At 42.3% G+C, this 22,337-nt stretch overlaps 1 protein-coding gene across 2 annotated transcripts in view; it reads left to right on the top strand.

Moving 5' to 3' along the window:
• oxsr1b (oxidative stress responsive kinase 1b) overlaps window positions 1-22,337 on the top strand; it is a 138,516-nt gene that overhangs the window by 99,173 nt on the left and 17,006 nt on the right. For both annotated transcript variants that reach the window (XM_061921260.1, XM_061921261.1), the window contains 3 exons: window positions 11,005-11,040; window positions 11,140-11,328; window positions 22,244-22,299. In XM_061921260.1, the coding sequence (XP_061777244.1) occupies window positions 11,005-11,040; window positions 11,140-11,328; window positions 22,244-22,299 (281 nt within the window). The remainder of the gene's footprint in view (window positions 1-11,004; window positions 11,041-11,139; window positions 11,329-22,243; window positions 22,300-22,337) is intronic.

Below are 22,337 nucleotides of genomic sequence, written 5' to 3'. Positions count from 1 at the left end.
AATAAATACATAAAAAGATAATAAAAATAAAATCTACAACTGCCTAATAGCTAGAACTAGTATGCATTTTTCCAAAAAGAAGAAGTTTTTTAAAAAGAAGGGTTTATAAGCCTTTTTTAAATGCATTCACAGTCTGTGGTCCCCTCAGGTGGTCAGGGAGTATACCGTATTCCCTTGAATTGCCGCCGGGGCGCTAATTAAATCAAAACCTCTTCTCACGCCGGCGTTTACCAAAGGCATGCGGTAAATTTAGGCCTGCGCTTAAAAATCTGAGTGTGATGTAATAAAATCATCATGAAAAAAGCACACTTAATAAAAAAAATGTTATTATGGTCTTACCTTTACTTATAAATGAAGTCCATGCGCAGCTCCTTCTGATCGAAAGCATCGATAGCTTGTTTATAGAAGTCTTCCTTATCTTTCTTCAGTTTTAAAAGTCTCTCTGTCTCAATGGAGATCTTCCTTTATTACCTCCTGCTTCCATTGAAAGTCCAGTTTAGAAAACTGTTTCATTTTAGATATGTAATCCTCCATGTTAAAAGTGCAAGCGAGAGGAAAAAGTAAACGATCGCTGCTTGTTGTCACTTCTTCTGCAGCCGAGTAGTCGCAAGAAGGATCACTAGCGCCCTCTACCACCAGGAGGCGGGAGACATTTAACGACTCATATTTGACACACGCAGCTACGGTATATTGATAAAACATAGCTGCTTACTGTTCTTTTTCGCATATTCAATAGCTTGGACCTTAAATCCTACTGAATAGCTCTTAATCTTCTTCCCTTTATGCGATTTCAAATGATTGAAATCCGCCTCCTCCATTTTGAAAATGATGACATGTGAAGTGTCACTCGTGACGTGACGAGTTTGACCCGGTGGAAATTATAGGCATATGCTAATTATTTTGCGAAACGGGGTTGACCCGGCAAAAATTCTAGACATGCACTAATAAAAATAATATTTTGCGAAACGAGTTTGACCCGGCGTTAGTCCTGAGCCGGCGGTAATGCTAAGCATGCGCTAATTATTTTGCGAAACGAGTTTGCCCCGGCAGTAATTCTTGGCAGGGGCATACTATATACCCGGTGGCTATTCAAGGAAATACAGTATCTAAAAAAAAAAACCAAAAAAGGCTTTTTTTTTTTAAAAGAAGGGTTTATAAGCCTTTTTTATAAAGCATTTACAGTCTGTGGTACCCTCAGGTGGTCAGGGTTTTTATAGCTTTGAACCAGAAGTACAAGTGTCGTGCCATCTTCTAGCCGTCCATAGCGTATCTACTCGGATATATTTTTCATTTATCACTCCAAGCAATGTTTGTAAGTTTTACAATATAACTACAACAAGTCTTACTTACTAAATCGTCCCATGTGTGATGTCCGTAGGAGTTTTTTTTAAGCACATTTGTACGTGCTATCGTATTGTAATGACGCTAGCGTTGTTAGCATTAGCTAATTTGCCAACATGTCTACTATTGCTGGTGTTAGCATTATTAACTTACGAAGACAATCTTTTTGTATTGTTTCACTTTCACAAATTCCTCCTTAAATTCACCAAAACACCACCGTGGAGTTTTACAATATAACTACAACAAGTCTTACTTACTAAATCGTCCCATGTGTGATGTCTGTAGGAGGGTTTTTTAGTCATATTTGTACCTGCTATCGTAATGTAATCAAGCTAGCGTTGTTAGCATTAGCTAATATGCCAACACGTTTACTAGCGCCGGTGTTAGCATTATTAACTTACGACGACAATCTTTTTGTATTGTTTCAGTTTCACTAATTTCTCCTTAAATTAACCAAAATGTCATCGTGGAGTTTTACAATATAACTACAACAAGTCTTACTTACTAAATCGTCCCATGTGTGATGACTGTAGGAGTGTTTTCACGCACATTTGTACGTGCTAACGTAATGTAATCAAGCTAACGTCGTTAGCATTAGCTAATATGCCAACACGTTTACTAGTGCCGGTGTTAGCATTATTAACGTACGACGGCATTCTTTTTGTATTGTTTCACTTTCACAAATTCCTCCTTAAATTCACCAAAACACCAGTGTGGAGTTTTACAATATAACTACAACAAGTCTTACTTACTAAATCGTCCCATGTGTGATGTCTGTAGGAGTGTTTTTTAGGCACATTTGTACATGCTATCGTAATTCAATCAAGCTAGCGTCGTTAGCATTAGCTAATTTGCCAACACGTCTACTAGTGCCGGTGTTAGCATTATTACTTACGACGACAATCTTTTTGTATTGTTTCACTTTCACAAATTCCTCCTTAAATTCACCAAAACACCACCTTGGAGTTTTACAATATAACTACAACAAGTCTTACTCACTAAATCATCCCATGTGTGATGTCTGTAGGAGTTTTTTCACGCACATTTGTACGTGCTAACGTAATGTAATCAAGCTAGCGTCGTTAGCATTAGCTAATGTGCCAACACGTCTACTAGTGCCGGAGTTAGCATTATTACTTACGACGGCATTCTTTTTGTATTGTTTCAGTTTCACAAATTCCTCCTTAAATTCACCAAAACACCACCGTGGAGTTTTACAATATAACTACAACAAGTCTTACTTACTAAATCGTCCCATGTGTGATGTCTGTAGGAGTTTTTTTTAAGCATATTTGTACGTGCTATCGTAATGTAATGGCGCTAGCGTCGTTAGCATTAGCTAATATGCCAACACATTTACTAGTGCCGGTGTTAGCGTTATTAACTTACGACGGCATTCTTTTTGTATTGTTTCACTTTCAGAAATTCCTCCTCAAATTCACCAAAACACCACCGTGGAGTTTTACAATATAACTACAACAAGTCTTACTTACTAAATCGTCCCATGTGTGATGTCTGTAGGAGTGTTTTTTAGGCACATTTGTACGTGCTAACGTAATGTAATCAAGCTAGCGTCGTTAGCATTAGCTAATTTGCCAACACGTTTACTAGTGCCGGTGTTAACATTATTACTTACGACGGCATTCTTTTTGTATTGTTTCACTTTCACAAATTCCTCCTTAAATTCACCAAAACACCACTGTGGAGTTTTACAATATAACTACAACAAGTCTTACTTACTAAATCGTCCCAAGTGTGATGTCCGTAGGAGTGTTTTTTAGGCACATTTGTACCTGCTATCGTAATGTAATCAAGCTAGCATCGTTAGCATTAACTAATATGCCAACACGTCTACTAGTGCCGGTGTTAGCATCATTAACTTACGACAGCATTCTTTTTGTATTGTTTCACTTTCACAAATTCCTTCTTAAATTCACCAAAACACCACCGTGGAGTTTTACAATATAACTACAACAAGTCTTACTTGCTAAATCGTCCCATGTGTGATGTCCGTAGGAGTTTTTTCACGTACATTTGTATGAGCTAACGTAATGTAATCAAGCTAGCGTCGTTAGCATTAGCTAATATGCCAACACGTCTACTAGTGCCGGTGTTAGCATTATTAACTTACGACGGCATTCTTTTTGTATTGTTTCACCTTCACAAATTCCTCCTTAAATTCACCAAAACACCACCGTGGAGTTTTACAATATAACTACAACAAGTCTTACTTACTAAATCGTCCCATGTGTGATGTCTGTAGGAGTGTTTTCACGCACATTTGTACGTGCTAACGTAATGTAATCAAGCTAGCATCGTTAGCATTAGCTAATATGCCAACACGTCTACTAGTGCCGGTGTTAACATTATTACTTACGACGACAATCTTTTTGTATTGTTTCACTTTCACAAATTCCTCCTTAAATTCACCAAAACACCACCGTGGAGTTTTACAATATAACTACAACAAGTCTTACTTACTAAATCGTCCCATGAGTGATGTCTGTAGGAGTGTTTTCACGCACATTTGTACGTGCTAACGTAATGTAATCAAGCTAGCGTCGTTAGCATTAGCTAATGTGCCAACACATTTACTAGCGCCGGTGTTAGCATTATTAACTTACGACGGCATTCTTTTTGTACTGTTTCACTTTCACAAATTCCTCCTTAAATTCACCAAAACACCACCGTGGAGTTTTACAATATAACTACAACAAGTCTTACTTACCAAATCGTCCCATGTGTGATGTCCGTAGGAGTTTTTTCACGCACTTTTGTACGTGCTAACGTGATGTAATCAAGCTAGCGTCGTTAGCATTAGCTAATGTGCCAACACATTTACTAGTGCCGGTGTTAGCATTATTAACTTACGACGGCATTCTTTTTGTATTGTTTCACTTTCACAAATTCCTCCTTAAATTCACCAAAACACCACCGTGGAGTTTTACAATATAACTACAACAATTCTTACTTACTAAATCGTCCCATGTGTGATGTCCGTAGGAGTTTTTTCACGCACATTTGTACGTGCTAACGTAATGTAATCAAGCTAGTGTCGTTAGCATTAGCTAATATGCCAACACATTTACTAGTGCCGGTGTTAGCATTATTAATTTACGACGACAATCTTTTTGTATTGTTTCACTTTCACTAATTTCTCCTTAAATTCACCAAAATGTCACCGTGGAGTTTTACAATATAACTACAACAAGTCTGACTTACTAAATCGTCCCATGTGTGATGTCCGTAGGAGTTTTTTCACGCACATTTGTACGTGCTAACGTAATGTAATCAAGCTAGTGTCGTTAGCATTAGCTAATATGCCAACACGTCTACTAGTGCCGGTGTTAGCATTATTAACTTACGACGGCATTCTTTTTGTATTGTTTCACTTTCACAACTTCCTCCTTAAATTCACCAAAACACCACCGTGGAGTTTTACAATATAACTACAACAAGTCTTACTTACTAAATCGTCCCATGTGTGATGTCTGTAGGAGTGTTTTTTAACCACATTTGTACGTGCTATCATAATGTAATCAAGCTAGCGTCGTTAGCATTAGCTAATTTGCCAACACGTTTACTAGCGCCGGTGTTAGCATTATTAACTTACGACGGCATTCTTTTTGTATTGTTTCACTTTCACAAATTCCTCCTTAAATTCACCAAAACACCACCGTGGAATTTTACAATATAACTACAACAAGTCTGACTTACTAAATCGTCCCATGTGTGATGTCCGTAGGAGTTTTTTCACGCACATTTGTACGTGCTATCGTAATGTAATCAAGCTAGCGTCGTTAGCATCAGCTAATATGCCAACACGTCTACTATTGTCTGTGTTAGCGTTATTAACTTACGACGGCATTCTTTTTGTATTGTTTCACTTTCACGAATTCCTCCTTAAATTCACCAAAACACCACCGTGGAGTTTTACAATATAACTACAACAAGTCTTACTTACTAAATCGTCCCATGTGTGATGTCTGTAGGAGTGTTTTCACGCACATTTGTACGTGCTAACGTAATGTAATCAAGCTAGCGTTGTTAGCATTAGCTAATTTGCCAACACATCTACTAGTGTCGGTGTTAGCATTATTAACTTACGACAGCATTCTTTTTGTATTGTTTCACTTTCACAACTTCCTCCTTAAATTCACCAAAACACCACTGTGGAGTTTTACAATATAACTACAACAAGTCTTACTTACTAAATCGTCCCATGTGTGATGTCCGTAGGAGTTTTTTCACGCACATTTGTACGAGCTAACGTAATGTAATCAAGCTAGCTTCGTTAGCATTAGCTAACATGCCAACACGTTTACTATTGTCTGTGTTAGCGTTATTAACTTACGACGGCATTCTTTTTGTATTGTTTCACTTTCAGAAATTCCTCCTTAAATTCACCGAAACACCACCGTGGAGTTTTACAATATAACTACAACAAGTCTTACTTACTAAATCGTCCCATGTGTGATGTCTGTAGGAGTGTTTTTTAAGCATATTTGTACGTGCTAACGTAATGTAATCAAGCTAGCGTTGTTAGCATTAGCTAATATGCCAACACATTTACTAGCGCCGGTGTTAGCATTATTAACTTACGACGGCATTCTTTTTGTATTGTTTTACTTTCACTAATTTCTCCTTAAATTCACCAAAAAACCACCGTGGAGTTTTACAATATAACTACAACAAGTCTTACTTACTAAATGGTCCCATGTGTGATGTCTGTAGGAGTGTTTTTTTAGGCACATTTGTACGTGCTAACGTAATGTAATCAAGCTAGCTTCGTTAGCATTAGCTAATATGCCAACACGTTCACTAGTGCGGTGTTAGCATTATTAACTTACGACGGCATTCTTTTTGTATTGTTTCACTTTCACAAATTCCTCCTTAAATTCACCAAAACACCACCGTGGAGTTTAACAATATAACTACAACAAGTCTTACTTACTAAATCGTCCCATGTGTGATGTCCGTAGGAGTTTTTTCACGCACATTTGTACGTGCTATCATAATGTAATCAAGCTAGCGTCGTTAGCATTAGCTAATATGCCAACACGTTTACTAGTGTTTGTGTTAGTATTATTAACTTACGACGACAATCTATTTGTATTTTTTCAGTTTCACAAATTCCTCCTTAAATTCACCAAAACACCACCGTGGAGTTTTACAATATAACTACAACAAGTCTTACTTACTAAATCGTTCCATGTGTTATGTCTGTAGGAGTGTTTTTTTAGGCACATTTGTACCTGCTATCATAATGTAATCAAGCTAGCGTTGTTAGCATCAGCTAATATGCCAACATGTCTACTATTGTCTGTGTTATCGTTATTAACTTACGACGGCATTCTTTTTGTATTGTTTCACTTTCACAAATTCCTCCTTAAAAACACCAAAACGTCACCGTGGAATTATTGAGTCTGTTTAGCTGATTGGAGAGCCAGCTAGCGCAGCCAGTGGGTCCATGACCAGGACTTCTGTTTTGTTTGATTAGCCGTTTTACTGCCCTGTCACAGACACCGTTTGGAAACAATTAAGATACATAAATAAAATTTACAGAATATTTCTGTAGAAATTACTAATTTCATGACCTATTATAGTCCGGTGCGATTAATATATGGGGGGTTTAAATTCCCTCTGAATATAGTCCAGAAAGTAGGGGAAATTGACTGTATATTTATATATTATTTTACTGTTACGAAGGCAGCCTTACCTCAATGAAGACTAGTCTGAGCCGCCGTTCTCCAAGGTCCACACGGTGACGTAGGCAAGCAATGTTCCCCGAGAGTTGTTCTTCCTGGAAGCCATCTGTATTTGTTTGGAATCCTTTCACTTCTCTTATTTTGAAACTCCTATTAAAATCACATCCAATCAGTTGCAACTTGCACTTACCGAATGGTTTTCGTTTCAGTTGTGCTCACCTTTGCCGTCCGCCACATGTCGGCAAACTGGACCTGTTGTGTTCTAAATCAGTGCGTTTTTGTTTTGTGCGCGCTCGACTCATTAACCGGGCCGGCCTTACAAGTGCTCGGTTTGCCCTCATGTCGGACTGCAAAGTGCCTGACTAAAACTTTCCTCCTTTGCTTGCTGGTTTGACAGTTTGATCACATAACAGTGTCAACTAAATGTAAAAGGGGAGCCTTTCTTAATTCCACTTAGTTTAGTCGTCACACACACACACACACACACACACACACACACACACACACACACACACACACACACACACACACATTAAATGAAAACAAAGCAGGCAGGACTAGAAGACACGTAACCCTTGGGGATACTGGGACCTTCTTTAAGATCGCGCTAATTATTTTAAAGCCTCTTCTCACTCCGGCACTTACCAAAGGCATGCAGTAAAAATGTGAGTGTGATGTAAGGATACCATCATGAAAAGCACTTTTAATTAAAAATTTTTTATTAAGGTCTTACCTTTACTTATAAATGAAGTCCATGCTAGCTCCTTCTGATCGAAAGCATCGATAACTTGTTTATAGAAGTCTTCCTTATCTTTCTTCAGTTTTACAAGTCTCTCTGTCCTTTATTACCTCCTGCTTCCATTGAAAGTTCAAGTTTAGAAAACTGCTATCAGACCGCTGCTATCAGTTAGCTCGGGAACACTCACCCCGTCTGGGAGATCCCCAAGGGTTACACAAGGGAGGCCTTGGACTCTCCTTTAACTTCCTGTGTGTCCTTTACTTCCTGTGTGCCTTTAACTTCCTGTGTCTTTTACTTCCTGTGTGCCTTTAACTTCCTGTGTGCCTTCAACTTCCTGTGTCTTTGACTTCCTGTGTGCCTTTAACTTCCTGTGTCTTTTACTTCCTGTGTGCCTTCAACTTCCTGTGTGCCTTCAACTTCCTGTGTCTTTGACTTCCTGTGCGTCTTTAACTTCCTGTGTGTCCTAACCTTCCTGTGTGTCTTTTACTCCCTGTGTGTCCATGACTTCCTGCATCTTCTTACTTCCGGTTTCTTTTACTTCCTGTGTGCCTTAAACTTCCTGTGTGTCATTTACTTCCTGTGTGCCTTTAACTTCCAGTGTGTCCTTTACTTCCTGTGTGCCTTTAACTTCCAGTGTGTCCTTTACTTCCTGTGTGCCTTTAACTTCCTGTGTTCTTTACTTCCTGTGTGTCTATAACTTCCTTTGTGTCCTTTACTTCCTGTGTGTCCATTACTTCCTGCATCTTCTTACTTCCTGTTTCCTTCACTTCCTGTGTGTCTTTAACTTCCTGTTAGTCCTTTACTTCCTGTGTCCTTTACTTCCACTGTGTCCATTACTTCCTGTGTGTCCTTAACTTCTTGTGTGTCCTTTATTTCATGTGTGTCCTTTACTTCCTGCATCCTCTTACTTCCTGTGTCCATTACTCCCTATATCTTCTTACTTCCTATGTGTCCATTACTTCCTGTATCTGTTTACTTCCTATATGTCCATTACTTCCTGTATCTTCTTACTTCATGTGTGTCCTTTACTTCCTGTGTGTCCATTACTTCCTGTATCTTCTTACTTCCTATGTGTCCATTACTTCCTGTATCTTCTTACTTCCTGTATGTCCTTTACTTCCTGTATGTCCTTTACTTCCTGTGTGTCCATTACTTCCTGCATCTTCTTACTTCCTGTGTCCTTTACTTGATGTGTGTCCTTTACTTCCAGTGAGTCTTTAACTTCCTGTGTGACTTTAACTTCCTCTGTGTCCATTACTTCCTGTGAGTCCTTTATTTCATGTGTCCTTTACTTCCTCTGTGTCCATTACTTCCTGTGTGTCCTTTACTTTCTGCATCCTCTTACTTCCCGTGTGTCCATTACTTCCTGTATCTTCTTACTTCCTGTGTGTCCATTACTTCCTGTATATTCTTACTTCCTATGTGTCCATTACTTCCTGTATTTTGTTACTTCATTTGTCTCCTTTATTCCCTTAATTTTTTACTTCCTGTGTATCCATTACTTCCTGTATCTTCTTACTTCCTGTGTGTCCATTATTTCCTGTGTGTCCATGACTTCCTGTGTGCCCCTTACTTCCTGTGTGTCCATGACTTCCTGTGTGTCCATTACTGCCTGTGTGTCCATTACTGCCTGTGTGTCCATTACTTCCTCCATCTTCTTACTTCCTGGGTCCATTACTTCCTGTGTGCCTATGACTTCCTGTGTGCCCATTACTTCCTGTGTGTCCATTACTTCCTGTGTGTCCATTACTTCCTGCATCTTCTTACTTCCTGGGTCCATTACTTCCTGTGTGCCTTTAACTTCCTGTGTGTCCATTACTTCCTCCATCTTCTTACTTCCTGGGTCCATGACTTCCTGTGTGCCTATGACTTCCTGTGTGCCCATTACTTCCTGTGTGTCGATGATATCCTGTGTGTCCATGACTTCCTGTGTGTCCATTACTTCCTGCATCTTCTTACTTCCTGTGTCCATTACTGCCTGTGTGTCCATTACTTCCTGTGTGTCCATTACTTCCTGGATCCATTACTTCCTGTGTGCCCATGACTTCCTGTGTCCATGACTTCCTGTGTGCCTTTAACTTCCTGTGTGTCCATTACTTCCTGCATCTTCTTACTTCCTGGATCCATTACTTCCTGTGTGCCCATGACTTCCTGTGTCCATGACTTCTTGTGTGCCTTTAACTTCCTGTGTGTCCATTACTTCCTGCATCTTCTTACTTCCTGGGTCCATTACTTCCTGTGTGCCCATTACTTCCTGTGTGTCGATGATATCCTGTGTGTCCATTACTTCCTGTGTGTCCATTACTTCCTGCATCTTCTTACTTCCTGTGTCCATTACTTCCTGTGTGCCCATGACTTCCTTTGTCCATTACTTCCTGTGTGCCCATGACTTCCTGTGTCCATTACTTCCTGTGTGTCTTTAACTTCCTGTGTGTCCTTTACTTTCTGCATCCTCTTACTTCCTGTATCTTCTTACTTCCTGTGTGTCCATTACTTCCTTTATATTCTTACTTCCTATGTGTCCATTACTTCATGTATTTTCTTACTTCATTTGTGTCCTTTACTTCCTGTATCTTTTTACTTCCTGTGTATCCATTACTTCCTGTATCTTCTTACTTCCTGTGTGTCCATTATTTCCTGTGTGTCCATTACTTCCTGCATCTTCTTACTTCCTGGTTCCATGACTTCCTGTGTGCCCATGACTTCCTATGTGTCCAGTAACTTCCTGTGTGTCCATTACTTCCTGCATCTTCTTACTTCCTGGGTCCATTACTTCCTGTGTGCCTATGACTTCCTGTGTGCCCATTACTTCCTGTGTGTCGATGACTTCCTGTGTGTCCATTACTTCCTGTGTGTCCATTACTTCCTGCATCTTCTTACTTCCTGGGTCCATTACTTCCTGTGTGCCCATGACTTCCTGTGTCCATTACTTCCTGTGTGCCCATGACTTCCTGTGTCCATTACTTCCTGTTTGCCCATTACTTCCTGTGTCCATTACTTCCTGTTAGTCCATGACTTCCTGTGTGTCCTTTACTTCCTGTGTGCCTATCACTTCCTGTGTCCATGACTTCCTGTGTGCCCATCACTTCTTGTGTGCCCATCACTTCTTGTGCCCATGACTTCCTGTGTGTCCTTTACTTCCTGTGTGCCCATGACTTCCTGTAAAAGCTTCCCCACAGTACTGAGCTCCCATTCTGACACGTGTTTGTCTTCCAGTCTCCGAGGGTGAAGGAGGCCCCGCAGAACTCTGAGGTAGGTCACTATTTAAAGTACTATTAATAAAGTACTATCTATTTCTTCATAGTCATTGTTACACATGTGCTGGCTTCTCTATCGCCCTTTCTCCCTCAGTTTTTCCAGACCACGGACACTTTAGGCGTCCCACTTCCTCCCCCTCCCGCTGTGGGCCGAGCAGAACTACCTCAGAGCGCAGGAAGCACCTTCCCGCTGCAGCCCGCGCCCGCCGGCCATCAGTGCTCGCCACACACGCCGTCAAACACCACCGACGCACCCACGACCACCACTGTCGCTGCTGCACAGGTGTCATCTTGTCTCATCTTGTCTTGCTTCTTTCTCACACGCTGGGGCGATACAAGCGGTCCTGCAGCGTGTTTACTTGTGTGAGATATCATGTGCGATACAAGCGGTCCTGCAGCGTCTTTACTTGTGAGAGATATCATGTGCGATACAAGCAGTCCTGCAGCGTCTTTACTTGTGTGTGATATCATGTGTGATACAAGCGGTCCTGCAGCGTCTTTACTTGTGAGAGATATCATATGCGATACAAGCGGTCCTGCAGCGTCTTTACTTGTGAGAGATATCATGTGCGATACAAGCAGTCCTGCAGCGTGTTTACTTGTGTGTGATGTCATATGTGCGATACAAGCAGTCCTCCAGCGTGTTTACTTGTGTGCGGTATCATGTGCGACACAAGCAGTCCTGCCGTGTGTTCACTTGTGTTTGATATCATGTGTGATACAAACAGTCCTGCGCCATGTTTACTTGTGTGTGATGTCATGTGCGATACAAGCAGTCCTGCAGCGTGTTTACTTGTGTGTGATATCATGTGCGATACAAGCAGTCCTGCAGCGTGTTTACTTGTGTGTGATATCATGTGCGATACAAGCAGTCCTGCAGCGTGTTTACTTGTGTGTGATATCATGTGCGATACAAGCAGTCCTGCAGCGTGTTTACTTGTGTGTGATGTCATGTGCGATACAAGCAGTCCTGCAGTGTGTTTACTTGTGTGTGATGTCATGTGCGATACAAGCAGTTCTGCAGAGTGTTTACTTGTGTGTGATATCATGTGTGATACAAGCAGTCCTGCAGCGTGTTTACTTGTGTGAGATAGCATGTGTGATACAAGCCGTCCTGCAGCGTGTTTACTTGTGTGTGATGTCATGTGCGATACAAGCAGTCCTGCAGCGTGTTTACTTGTGTGTGATGTCATGTGCGATACAAGCAGTCCTGCAGTGTGTTTACTTGTGTGTGATGTCATGTGCGATACAAGCAGTTCTGCAGAGTGTTTACTTGTGTGTGATATCATGTGTGATACAAGCAGTCCTGCAGCGTGTTTACTTGTGTGTGATATCATGTGTGATACAAGCCGTCCTGCAGCGTGTTTACTTGTGTGTGATGTCATGTGCGATACAAGCAGTCCTGCAGCGTGTTTACTTGTGTGTGATGTCATGTGCGATACAAGCAGTCCTGCAGTGTGTTTACTTGTGTGTGATGTCATGTGCGATACAAGCAGTTCTGCAGAGTGTTTACTTGTGTGTGATATCATGTGTGATACAAGCAGTCCTGCAGCGTGTTTACTTGTGTGAGATAGCATGTGCGATACAGGCAGTCCTGCAGAGTGTTTACTTGTGTGTGATATCATGTGTGATACAAGCGGTCCTGCAGAGTGTTTACTTGTGTGTGATATCATGTGCGATACAAGCAGTCCTGCAGTGTGTTTACTTGTGTGTGATATCATGTACGATACAAGCGGTCCTGCAGCGTCTTTACTTGTGTGTGATATCATGTGCGATACAAGCAGTCCTGCAGCGTCTTTACTTGTGTGTGATATCATGTGCGATACAAGCGGTCCTGCAGCGTGTTTACTTGTGTGTGATATCATGTGCGATACAAGCAGTCCTGCAGAGTGTTTACTTGTGTGTGATATCATGTGCGATACAAGCGGTCCTGCAGCGTGTTTACTTGTGTGTGATATCATGTACGATACAAGCGGTCCTGCAGAGTGTTTACTTGTGTGTGATATCATGTGCGATACAAGCAGTCCTGCCATGTGTTTACTTGTGTGTGATATCATGTGCGATACAAGCGGTCCTGCAGTGTGTTTACTTGTGTGTGATATCATGTGCGATACAAGCAGTCCTGCCATGTGTTTACTTGTGTGTGATATCATGTGCGATACAAGCAGTCCTGCAGAGTGTTTACTTGTGTGTGATGTCATGTGCGATACAAGCAGTTCTGCAGAGTGTTTACTTGTGTGTGATATCATGTGTGATACAAGCAGTCCTGCAGCGTGTTTACTTGTGTGTGATGTCATGTGCGATACAAGCAGTCCTGCAGCGTGTTTACTTGTGTGTGTTATCATGTGCAATACAAGCAGTCCTGCAGCGTGTTTACTTGTGTGTGATATCATGTGCGATACAAGCAGTCCTGCCATGTGTTTACTTGTGTGTGATATCATGTGCGATACAAGCGGTCCTGCAGTGTGTTTACTTGTGTGTGATATCATGTGCGATACAAGCAGTCCTGCCATGTGTTTACTTGTGTGTGATATCATGTGCGATACAAGCAGTCCTGCAGAGTGTTTACTTGTGTGTGATGTCATGTGCGATACAAGCAGTTCTGCAGAGTGTTTACTTGTGTGTGATATCATGTGTGATACAAGCAGTCCTGCAGCGTGTTTACTTGTGTGAGATATCATGTGCGATACAGGCAGTCCTGCAGAGTGTTTACTTGTGTGTGATATCATGTGTGATACAAGCGGTCCTGCAGAGTGTTTACTTGTGTGTGATATCATGTGCGATACAAGCAGTCCTGCAGTGTGTTTACTTGTGTGTGATATCATGTACGATACAAGCGGTCCTGCAGCGTCTTTACTTGTGTGTGATATCATGTGCGATACAAGCAGTCCTGCAGAGTGTTTACTTGTGTGTGATATCATGTGCGATACAAGCAGTCCTGCAGAGTGTTTACTTGTGTGAGATGTCATGTGCGATACAAGCAGTCCTGCAGCGTGTTTACTTGTGTGAGATGTCATGTGTGATACAAGCAGTTCTGCAGAGTGTTTACTTGTGTGTGATATCATGTGTGATACAAGCAGTCCTGCAGCGTGTTTACTTGTGTGTGATATCATGTGCGATACAAGCAGTCCTGCAGCGTGTTTACTTGTGTGAGATATCATGTGCGATACAGGCAGTCCTGCAGAGTGTTTACTTGTGTGTGATATCATGTGTGATACAAGCAGTCCTGCAGCGTGTTTACTTGTGTGTGATGTCATGTGCGATACAAGCAGTCCTGCAGTGTGTTTACTTGTGTGTGATGTCATGTGCGATACAAGCAGTCCTGCAGTGTGTTTACTTGTGTGTGATATCATGTGTGATACAAGCAGTCCTGCAGCGTGTTTACTCGTGTGTGATGTCATGTGCGATACAAGCAGTCCTGCAGAGTGTTTACTTGTGTGTGATATCATGTGTGATACAAGCAGTCCTGCAGCGTGTTTACTTGTGTGTGATGTCATGTGCGATACAAGCAGTCCTGCAGCGTGTTTACTTGTGTGTGATATCATGTGTGATACAAGCAGTCCTGCAGCGTGTTTACTTGTGTGAGATATCATGTGCGATACAGGCAGTCCTGCAGAGTGTTTACTTGTGTGTGATATCATGTGCGATACAAGCAGTCCTGCAGTGTGTTTACTTGTGTGTGATGTCGTGTGTGATACAAGCAGTCCTGCAGCGTGTTTACTTGTGTGAGATATCATGTGCGATACAGGCAGTCCTGCAGAGTGTTTACTTGTGTGTGATATCATGTGTGATACAAGCAGTCCTGCAGCGTGTTTACTTGTGTGTGATGTCATGTGCGATACAAGCAGTCCTGCAGCGTGTTTACTTGTGTGTGATATCATGTGTGATACAAGCAGTCCTGCAGCGTGTTTACTTGTGTGTGATGTCATGTGCGATACAAGCAGTTCTGCAGAGTGTTTACTTGTGTGTGATATCATGTGCAATACAAGCAGTCCTGCAGAGTGTTTACTTGTGTGTGATGTCATGTGCGATACAAGCAGTTCTGCAGAGTGTTTACTTGTGTGTGATATCATGTGTGATACAAGCAGTCCTGCAGCGTGTTTACTTGTGTGAGATATCATGTGCGATACAGGCAGTCCTGCAGAGTGTTTACTTGTGTGTGATATCATGTGTGATACAAGCGGTCCTGCAGAGTGTTTACTTGTGTGTGATATCATGTGCGATACAAGCAGTCCTGCAGTGTGTTTACTTGTGTGTGATATCATGTACGATACAAGCGGTCCTGCAGCGTCTTTACTTGTGTGTGATATCATGTGCGATACAAGCAGTCCTGCAGAGTGTTTACTTGTGTGTGATATCATGTGTGATACATGCAGTCCTGCAGCGTGTTTGTGTGAGATGTCATGTGCGATACAAGCAGTCCTGCAGAGTGTTTACTTGTGTGAGATGTCATGTGCGATACAAGCAGTCCTGCAGAGTGTTTACTTGTGTGAGATGTCATGTGTGATACAAGCAGTCCTGCAGAGTGTTTACTTGTGTGTGATGTCATGTGCGATACAAGCAGTTCTGCAGAGTGTTTACTTGTGTGTGATATCATGTACGATACAAGCGGTCCTGCAGAGTGTTTACTTGTGTGTGATGTCATGTGCGATACAAGCGGTCCTGCAGCGTGTTTACTTGTGTGTGATATCATGTGCGATACAAGCAGTCCTGCAGAGTGTTTACTTGTGTGTGATATCATGTGCGATACAAGCGGTCTTGCAGCGTGTTTACTTGTGCGTGATATCATGTGCGATACAAGCGGTCCTGCAGCGTGTTTACTTGTGTGTGATATCATGTGCGATACAAGCAGTCCTGCAGAGTGTTTACTTGTGTGTGATATCATGTGCGATACAAGCGGTCCTGCAGCGTGTTTACTTGTGTGTGATATCATGTACGATACAAGCGGTCCTGCAGAGTGTTTACTTGTGTGTGATATCATGTGCGATACAAGCAGTCCTGCCATGTGTTTACTTGTGTGTGATATCATGTGCGATACAAGCGGTCCTGCAGTGTGTTTACTTGTGTGTGATGTCATGTGCGATACAAGCAGTCCTGCAGAGTGTTTAGTTGTGTGTGATATCATGTGTGATACAAGCAGTCCTGCAGAGTGTTTACTTGTGTGTGATATCATGTGCAATACAAGCAGTCCTGCAGAGTGTTTACTTGTGTGTGATGTCATGTGCGATACAAGCAGTTCTGCAGAGTGTTTACTTGTGTGTGATATCATGTGTGATACAAGCAGTCCTGCAGCGTGTTTACTTGTGTGTGATGTCATGTGCGATACAAGCAGTCCTGCAGAGTGTTTACTTGTGTGTGATATCATGTGTGATACAAGCAGTCCTGCAGAGTGTTTACTTGTGTGTGATGTCATGTGCGATACAAGCAGTTCTGCAGAGTGTTTACTTGTGTGTGATATCATGTACGATACAAGCGGTCCTGCAGAGTGTTTACTTGTGTGTGATGTCATGTGCGATACAAGCGGTCCTGCAGCGTCTTTACTTGTGTGTGATATCATGTGCGATACAAGCAGTCCTGCAGACTGTTTACTTGTGTGTGATATCATGTGCGATACAAGCGGTCCTGCAGCGTGTTTACTTGTGTGTGATATCATGTACGATACAAGCGGTCCTGCAGAGTGTTTACTTGTGTGTGATATCATGTGCGATACAAGCAGTCCTGCCATGTGTTTACTTGTGTGTGATATCATGTGCGATACAAGCGGTCCTGCAGTGTGTTTACTTGTGTGTGATATCATGTGCGATACAAGCAGTCCTGCCATGTGTTTACTTGTGTGTGATATCATGTGCGATACAAGCAGTCCTGCAGAGTGTTTACTTGTGTGTGATGTCATGTGCGATACAAGCAGTTCTGCAGAGTGTTTACTTGTGTGTGATATCATGTGTGATACAAGCAGTCCTGCAGCGTGTTTACTTGTGTGTGATGTCATGTGCGATACAAGCAGTCCTGCAGCGTGTTTACTTGTGTGAGATATCATGTGCGATACAAGCAGTCCTGCAGAGTGTTTACTTGTGTGTGATATCATGTGTGATACAAGCAGTCCTGCAGCGTGTTTACTTGTGTGAGATATGTGCGATACAGGCAGTCCTGCAGAGTGTTTACTTGTGTGTGATATCATGTGTGATACAAGCGGTCCTGCAGAGTGTTTACTTGTGTGTGATATCATGTGCGATACAAGCAGTCCTGCAGTGTGTTTACTTGTGTGTGATATCATGTACGATACAAGCGGTCCTGCAGCGTCTTTACTTGTGTGTGATATCATGTGCGATACAAGCAGTCCTGCAGAGTGTTTACTTGTGTGTGATATCATGTGCGATACAAGCAGTCCTGCAGCGTGTTTACTTGTGTGAGATGTCATGTGCGATACAAGCAGTCCTGCAGAGTGTTTACTTGTGTGAGATGTCATGTGCGATACAAGCAGTCCTGCAGAGTGTTTACTTGTGTGTGATATCATGTGTTATACAAGCAGTCCTGCAGCGTGTTTACTTGTGTGTGATATCATGTGCGATACAAGCAGTCCTGCAGCGTGTTTACTTGTGTGAGATATCATGTGCGATACAGGCAGTCCTGCAGAGTGTTTACTTGTGTGTGATATCATGTGTGATACAAGCAGTCCTGCAGCGTGTTTACTTGTGTGTGATGTCATGTGCGATACAAGCAGTCCTGCAGTGTGTTTACTTGTGTGTGATATCATGTGTGATACAAGCAGTCCTGCAGCGTGTTTACTCGTGTGTGATGTCATGTGCGATACAAGCAGTCCTGCAGAGTGTTTACTTGTGTGTGATATCATGTGTGATACAAGCAGTCCTGCAGCGTGTTTACTTGTGTGTGATATCATGTGCGATACAGGCAGTCCTGCAGAGTGTTTACTTGTGTGTGATATCATGTGTGATACAAGCAGTCCTGCAGCGTGTTTACTTGTGTGAGATATCATGTGCGATACAGGCAGTCCTGCAGAGTGTTTACTTGTGTGTGATATCATGTGTGATACAAGCAGTCCTGCAGTGTGTTTACTTGTGTGTGATGTCATGTGCGATACAAGCAGTCCTGCAGTGTGTTTACTTGTGTGTGATGTCATGTGCGATACAGGCAGTCCTGCAGCGTGTTTACTTGTGTGAGATATCATGTGCGATACAGGCAGTCCTGCAGAGTGTTTACTTGTGTGTGATATCATGTGTGATACAAGCAGTCCTGCAGCGTGTTTACTTGTGTGTGATATCATGTGTGATACAAGCAGTCCTGCAGCGTGTTTACTTGTGTGTGATGTCATGTGCGATACAAGCAGTCCTGCAGCGTGTTTACTTGTGTGAGATATCATGTGCGATACAGGCAGTCCTGCAGAGTGTTTACTTGTGTGTGATGTCATGTGCGATACAAGCAGTCCTGCAGCGTGTTTACTTGTGTGTGATATCATGTGTGATACAAGCAGTCCTGCAGCGTGTTTACTTGTGTGTGATGTCATGTGCGATACAAGCAGTTCTGCAGAGTGTTTACTTGTGTGTGATATCATGTGCAATACAAGCAGTCCTGCAGAGTGTTTACTTGTGTGTGATGTCATGTGCGATACAAGCAGTTCTGCAGAGTGTTTACTTGTGTGTGATATCATGTGTGATACAAGCAGTCCTGCAGCGTGTTTACTTGTGTGAGATATCATGTGCGATACAGGCAGTCATGCAGAGTGTTTACTTGTGTGTGATATCATGTGTGATACAAGCAGTCCTGCAGCGTGTTTACTTGTGTGTGATATCATGTGTGATACAGGCAGTCCTGCAGAGTGTTTACTTGTGTGTGATATCATGTGTGATACAAGCGGTCCTGCAGAGTGTTTACTTGTGTGTGATATCATGTGCGGTACAAGCAGTCCTGCAGTGTGTTTACTTGTGTGTGATATCATGTACGATACAAGCGGTCCTGCAGCGTCTTTACTTGTGTGTGATATCATGTGCGATACAAGCAGTCCTGCAGAGTGTTTACTTGTGTGTGATATCATGTGTGATACATGCAGTCCTGCAGCGTGTTTGTGTGAGATGTCATGTGCGATACAAGCAGTCCTGCAGAGTGTTTACTTGTGTGTGATATCATGTGCGACACAAGTGGTCCTGCAGCGTCTTTACTTGTGTGTGATATCATGTGCGATACAAGCGGTACTGCAGCCTGTTTACTTGTGTGTGATATCATGTGCGATACAAGCAGTCCTCCAGTGTGTTTACTTGTGTGTGATATCATGTGCGACACAAGCAGTCCTGCTGTGTGTTCACTTGTGTGTGATATCCTGTGTGATACAAACAGTCCTGCGCCATGTTTACTTGTGAGATCATGTGCGATACAAGCAGTCCTGCAGCGTGTTTACTTGTGTGTGATGTCATGTGCGATACAAGCAGTCCTCCAGTGTGTTTACTTGTGTGTGATATCCTGTGTGATACAAACAGTCCTGCGCCATGTTTACTTGTGAGATCATGTGCGATACAAGCAGTCCTGCAGCGTGTTTACTTGTGTGTGATGTCATGTGCGATACAAGCAGTCCTGCCGAGTGTTTACTTGTGTGTGATATCATGTGCGATATAAGCGGTCCTGCAGCGTGTTTACTTGTGTGTGATATCATGTACGATACAAGCAGTCCTGCAGAGTGTTTACTTGTGTGTGATATCATGTGCGATACAAGCAGTCCTGCCGAGTGTCTACCTTGGTGCAATATCATGTGAGATACAAGCGGTTTATCAGCGTGTTTACTTGTGTGTGTGATATCATGTGCGACACAAGCAGTCCTGTGGTGTATGTGATATCATGTGCGGTTATAGCAGTCATGCAGCGTGTTTACTTGTGTGTGATATCATGTGTGATACATGCAGTCCTGCTGCGTGTTTACTTGTGCGTGATATCATGTGTGATACATGCAGTCCTGCCGTGTGTTCACTTGTGTGTGAGATCATGTGCGATACAAACAGTCCTGCGCCGTGTTTACTTGTGTGTGATATCATGTGCGACACAAGCAGTCCTGCAGTGTGTTTACTTGTGTGTGATATCATGTGCGATACAAGCAGTCCTGCAGAGTGTTCACTTGTGTGTGATATCATACACGATACAAGCATTCCTGCCGTGTCTTTACTTGTGTGTGATCTCATGTGCGATACAAGCAGTCCTGCAGCGTGTTTACTTGTGTGTGATATCATGTGTGATACATGCAGTCCTGCTGCGTGTTTACTTGTGCGTGATATCATGTGTGATACATGCAGTCCTGCCGTGTGTTCACTTGTGTGTGATATCATGTGTGATACAAACAGTCCTGCGCCGTGTTTACTTGTGTGTGATATCATGTGCGACACAAGCAGTCCTGCAGTGTGTTTACTTGTGTGTGATATCATGTGCGATACAAGCAGTCCTGCAGAGTGTTCACTTGTGTGTGATATCATACATGATACAAGCATTCCTGCCGTGTCTTTACTTGTGTGTGATCTCATGTGCGATACAAGCAGTCCTGCAACGTGTTTACTTGTTAGTGATATCATGTGTGATACAAGCAGTCCTGCCGCGTGTTTACCTGTGTGTGATATCATGTGAGATACAAGCGGTTTATCAGCGTGTTTACTTGTGTGTGTGATATCATGTGCGATACAAGCAGTCCTGCAGTGTGTGTGATATCATGTGCGATTAAACAGTCCTGCAACGTGTTTATTTGTGTGTGATATCACATGCGATACAAGCAGTCCTGCACAGTGTTTACCTGTTTGTGATATCGTGCAATACAAGCAGTCCTGCAGCGTTTTTACTTGTGTGTGATATCATGTGTGATACAAGCAGTCCTGCAGCGTGTTTACTTGTGTGTGATATCATGTGCGACACAAGCAGTCCTGCAGAGTGTTTACTTGTTTGTGATATCAAACGCGATACAAGCATTCCTGCCGTGTCTTTACTTGTGTGTGATATCATGTGCGATACAAGCAGTCCTGCAGTGTGTTTACTTGTGTGTGACATCACATGCGATACAAGCAGTCCTGCACAGTGTTTACTTGTTAGTGATATCATGTGTGATACAAGCAGTCCTGCCGCGTGTTTACTTGTGTGTGATATCATGTGCGACACAAGCAGTCCTGCAGAGTGTTTACTTGTTTGTGATATCAAACGCGATACAAGCATTCCTGCCGTGTCTTTACTTGTGTGTGATATCATGTGCGATACAAGCAGTCCTGCAGAGTGTTTACTTGTGTGTGATATCATGTGCGATACAAGCAGTCCTGCAGCGTGTTTACTTGTGTGTGATATCACGCTCGATACAAGCAGTTCTGCAGCGTGTTTACTTGTGTGTGATATCATGTGCGATACAAACAGCCCTGCAGCGTGTTTACTTGTGTGTGATATCATGTGCGATACAAGCAATCCTGCAGAGTGTTTACTTGTATGCGGTATCATGTGCGACACAAGCAGTCCTGCAGTGTGTTTACTTGTGTGTGATATCATGTGCGATACAAACAGTCCTCCAAAGTGTTTTCTTGTTTGTGATATTATGTGCGATACAAGCAATCCTGCAGTGTGTTTACTTGTGTGTGATATCACGCTCGATACAAGCAGTCCTGCAGCGTGTTTACTTGTGTTTGGTATTATGTGCGATACAAACAGTCCTCCAAAGTGTTTTTTTGTGTGTGATATCATGTGCGATACAAGCAGTCCTGCAGTGTGTTTACTTGTGTGTGATATCACGCTCGATACAAGCAGTTCTGCAGCGTGTTTACTTGTGTGTGATATCATGTGCGATACAAACAGTCCTGCAGCGTGTTTACTTGTGTGCCATATCATGTATTTTCAAGCATAAAAGGTCTAAAAGAAGTAAAAATATCAGTACTGCAGTAGAATCGGCCACTAAATGAGACCCAACCGATCAGAGTGTGCTGTTTAGTATCGTGCTCTCTGATTGGCTCAGCCTCAAGCAGCATTACTATACTGGATTGAAGGTTATTTCAGGTATAAAAAATTATATTCAGAATGTAGTAAACACGTTTTTATGCTGTAACTAAGAATATATTAGATTTATAAGGAATCATTCCTACTACAATCAGTGTTTGAATTAAGAACCAATTAACAGCAATTCCAATTAAGGACGTTTTACGTTTCACTTCCTGTAACAATTGTGTGTTTTCCTGCAGCTTCCTGTCTCCACCAGCAACCAGACGCTTCCCATTAGTTTGGTTTTACGGTTAAGGTGAGTTTCACTGCCTGCTTCTTTTCACTTGGAGGCTT

The sequence above is a fragment of the Nerophis ophidion genome, linkage group LG15 (genome assembly GCF_033978795.1).
Source record: "Nerophis ophidion isolate RoL-2023_Sa linkage group LG15, RoL_Noph_v1.0, whole genome shotgun sequence".
Classification (NCBI taxonomy): domain Eukaryota; kingdom Metazoa; phylum Chordata; class Actinopteri; order Syngnathiformes; family Syngnathidae; genus Nerophis; species Nerophis ophidion.
Note: the sequence above shows the minus strand (reverse complement) of the source record. Positions and strands in the feature narration are given on the sequence as shown.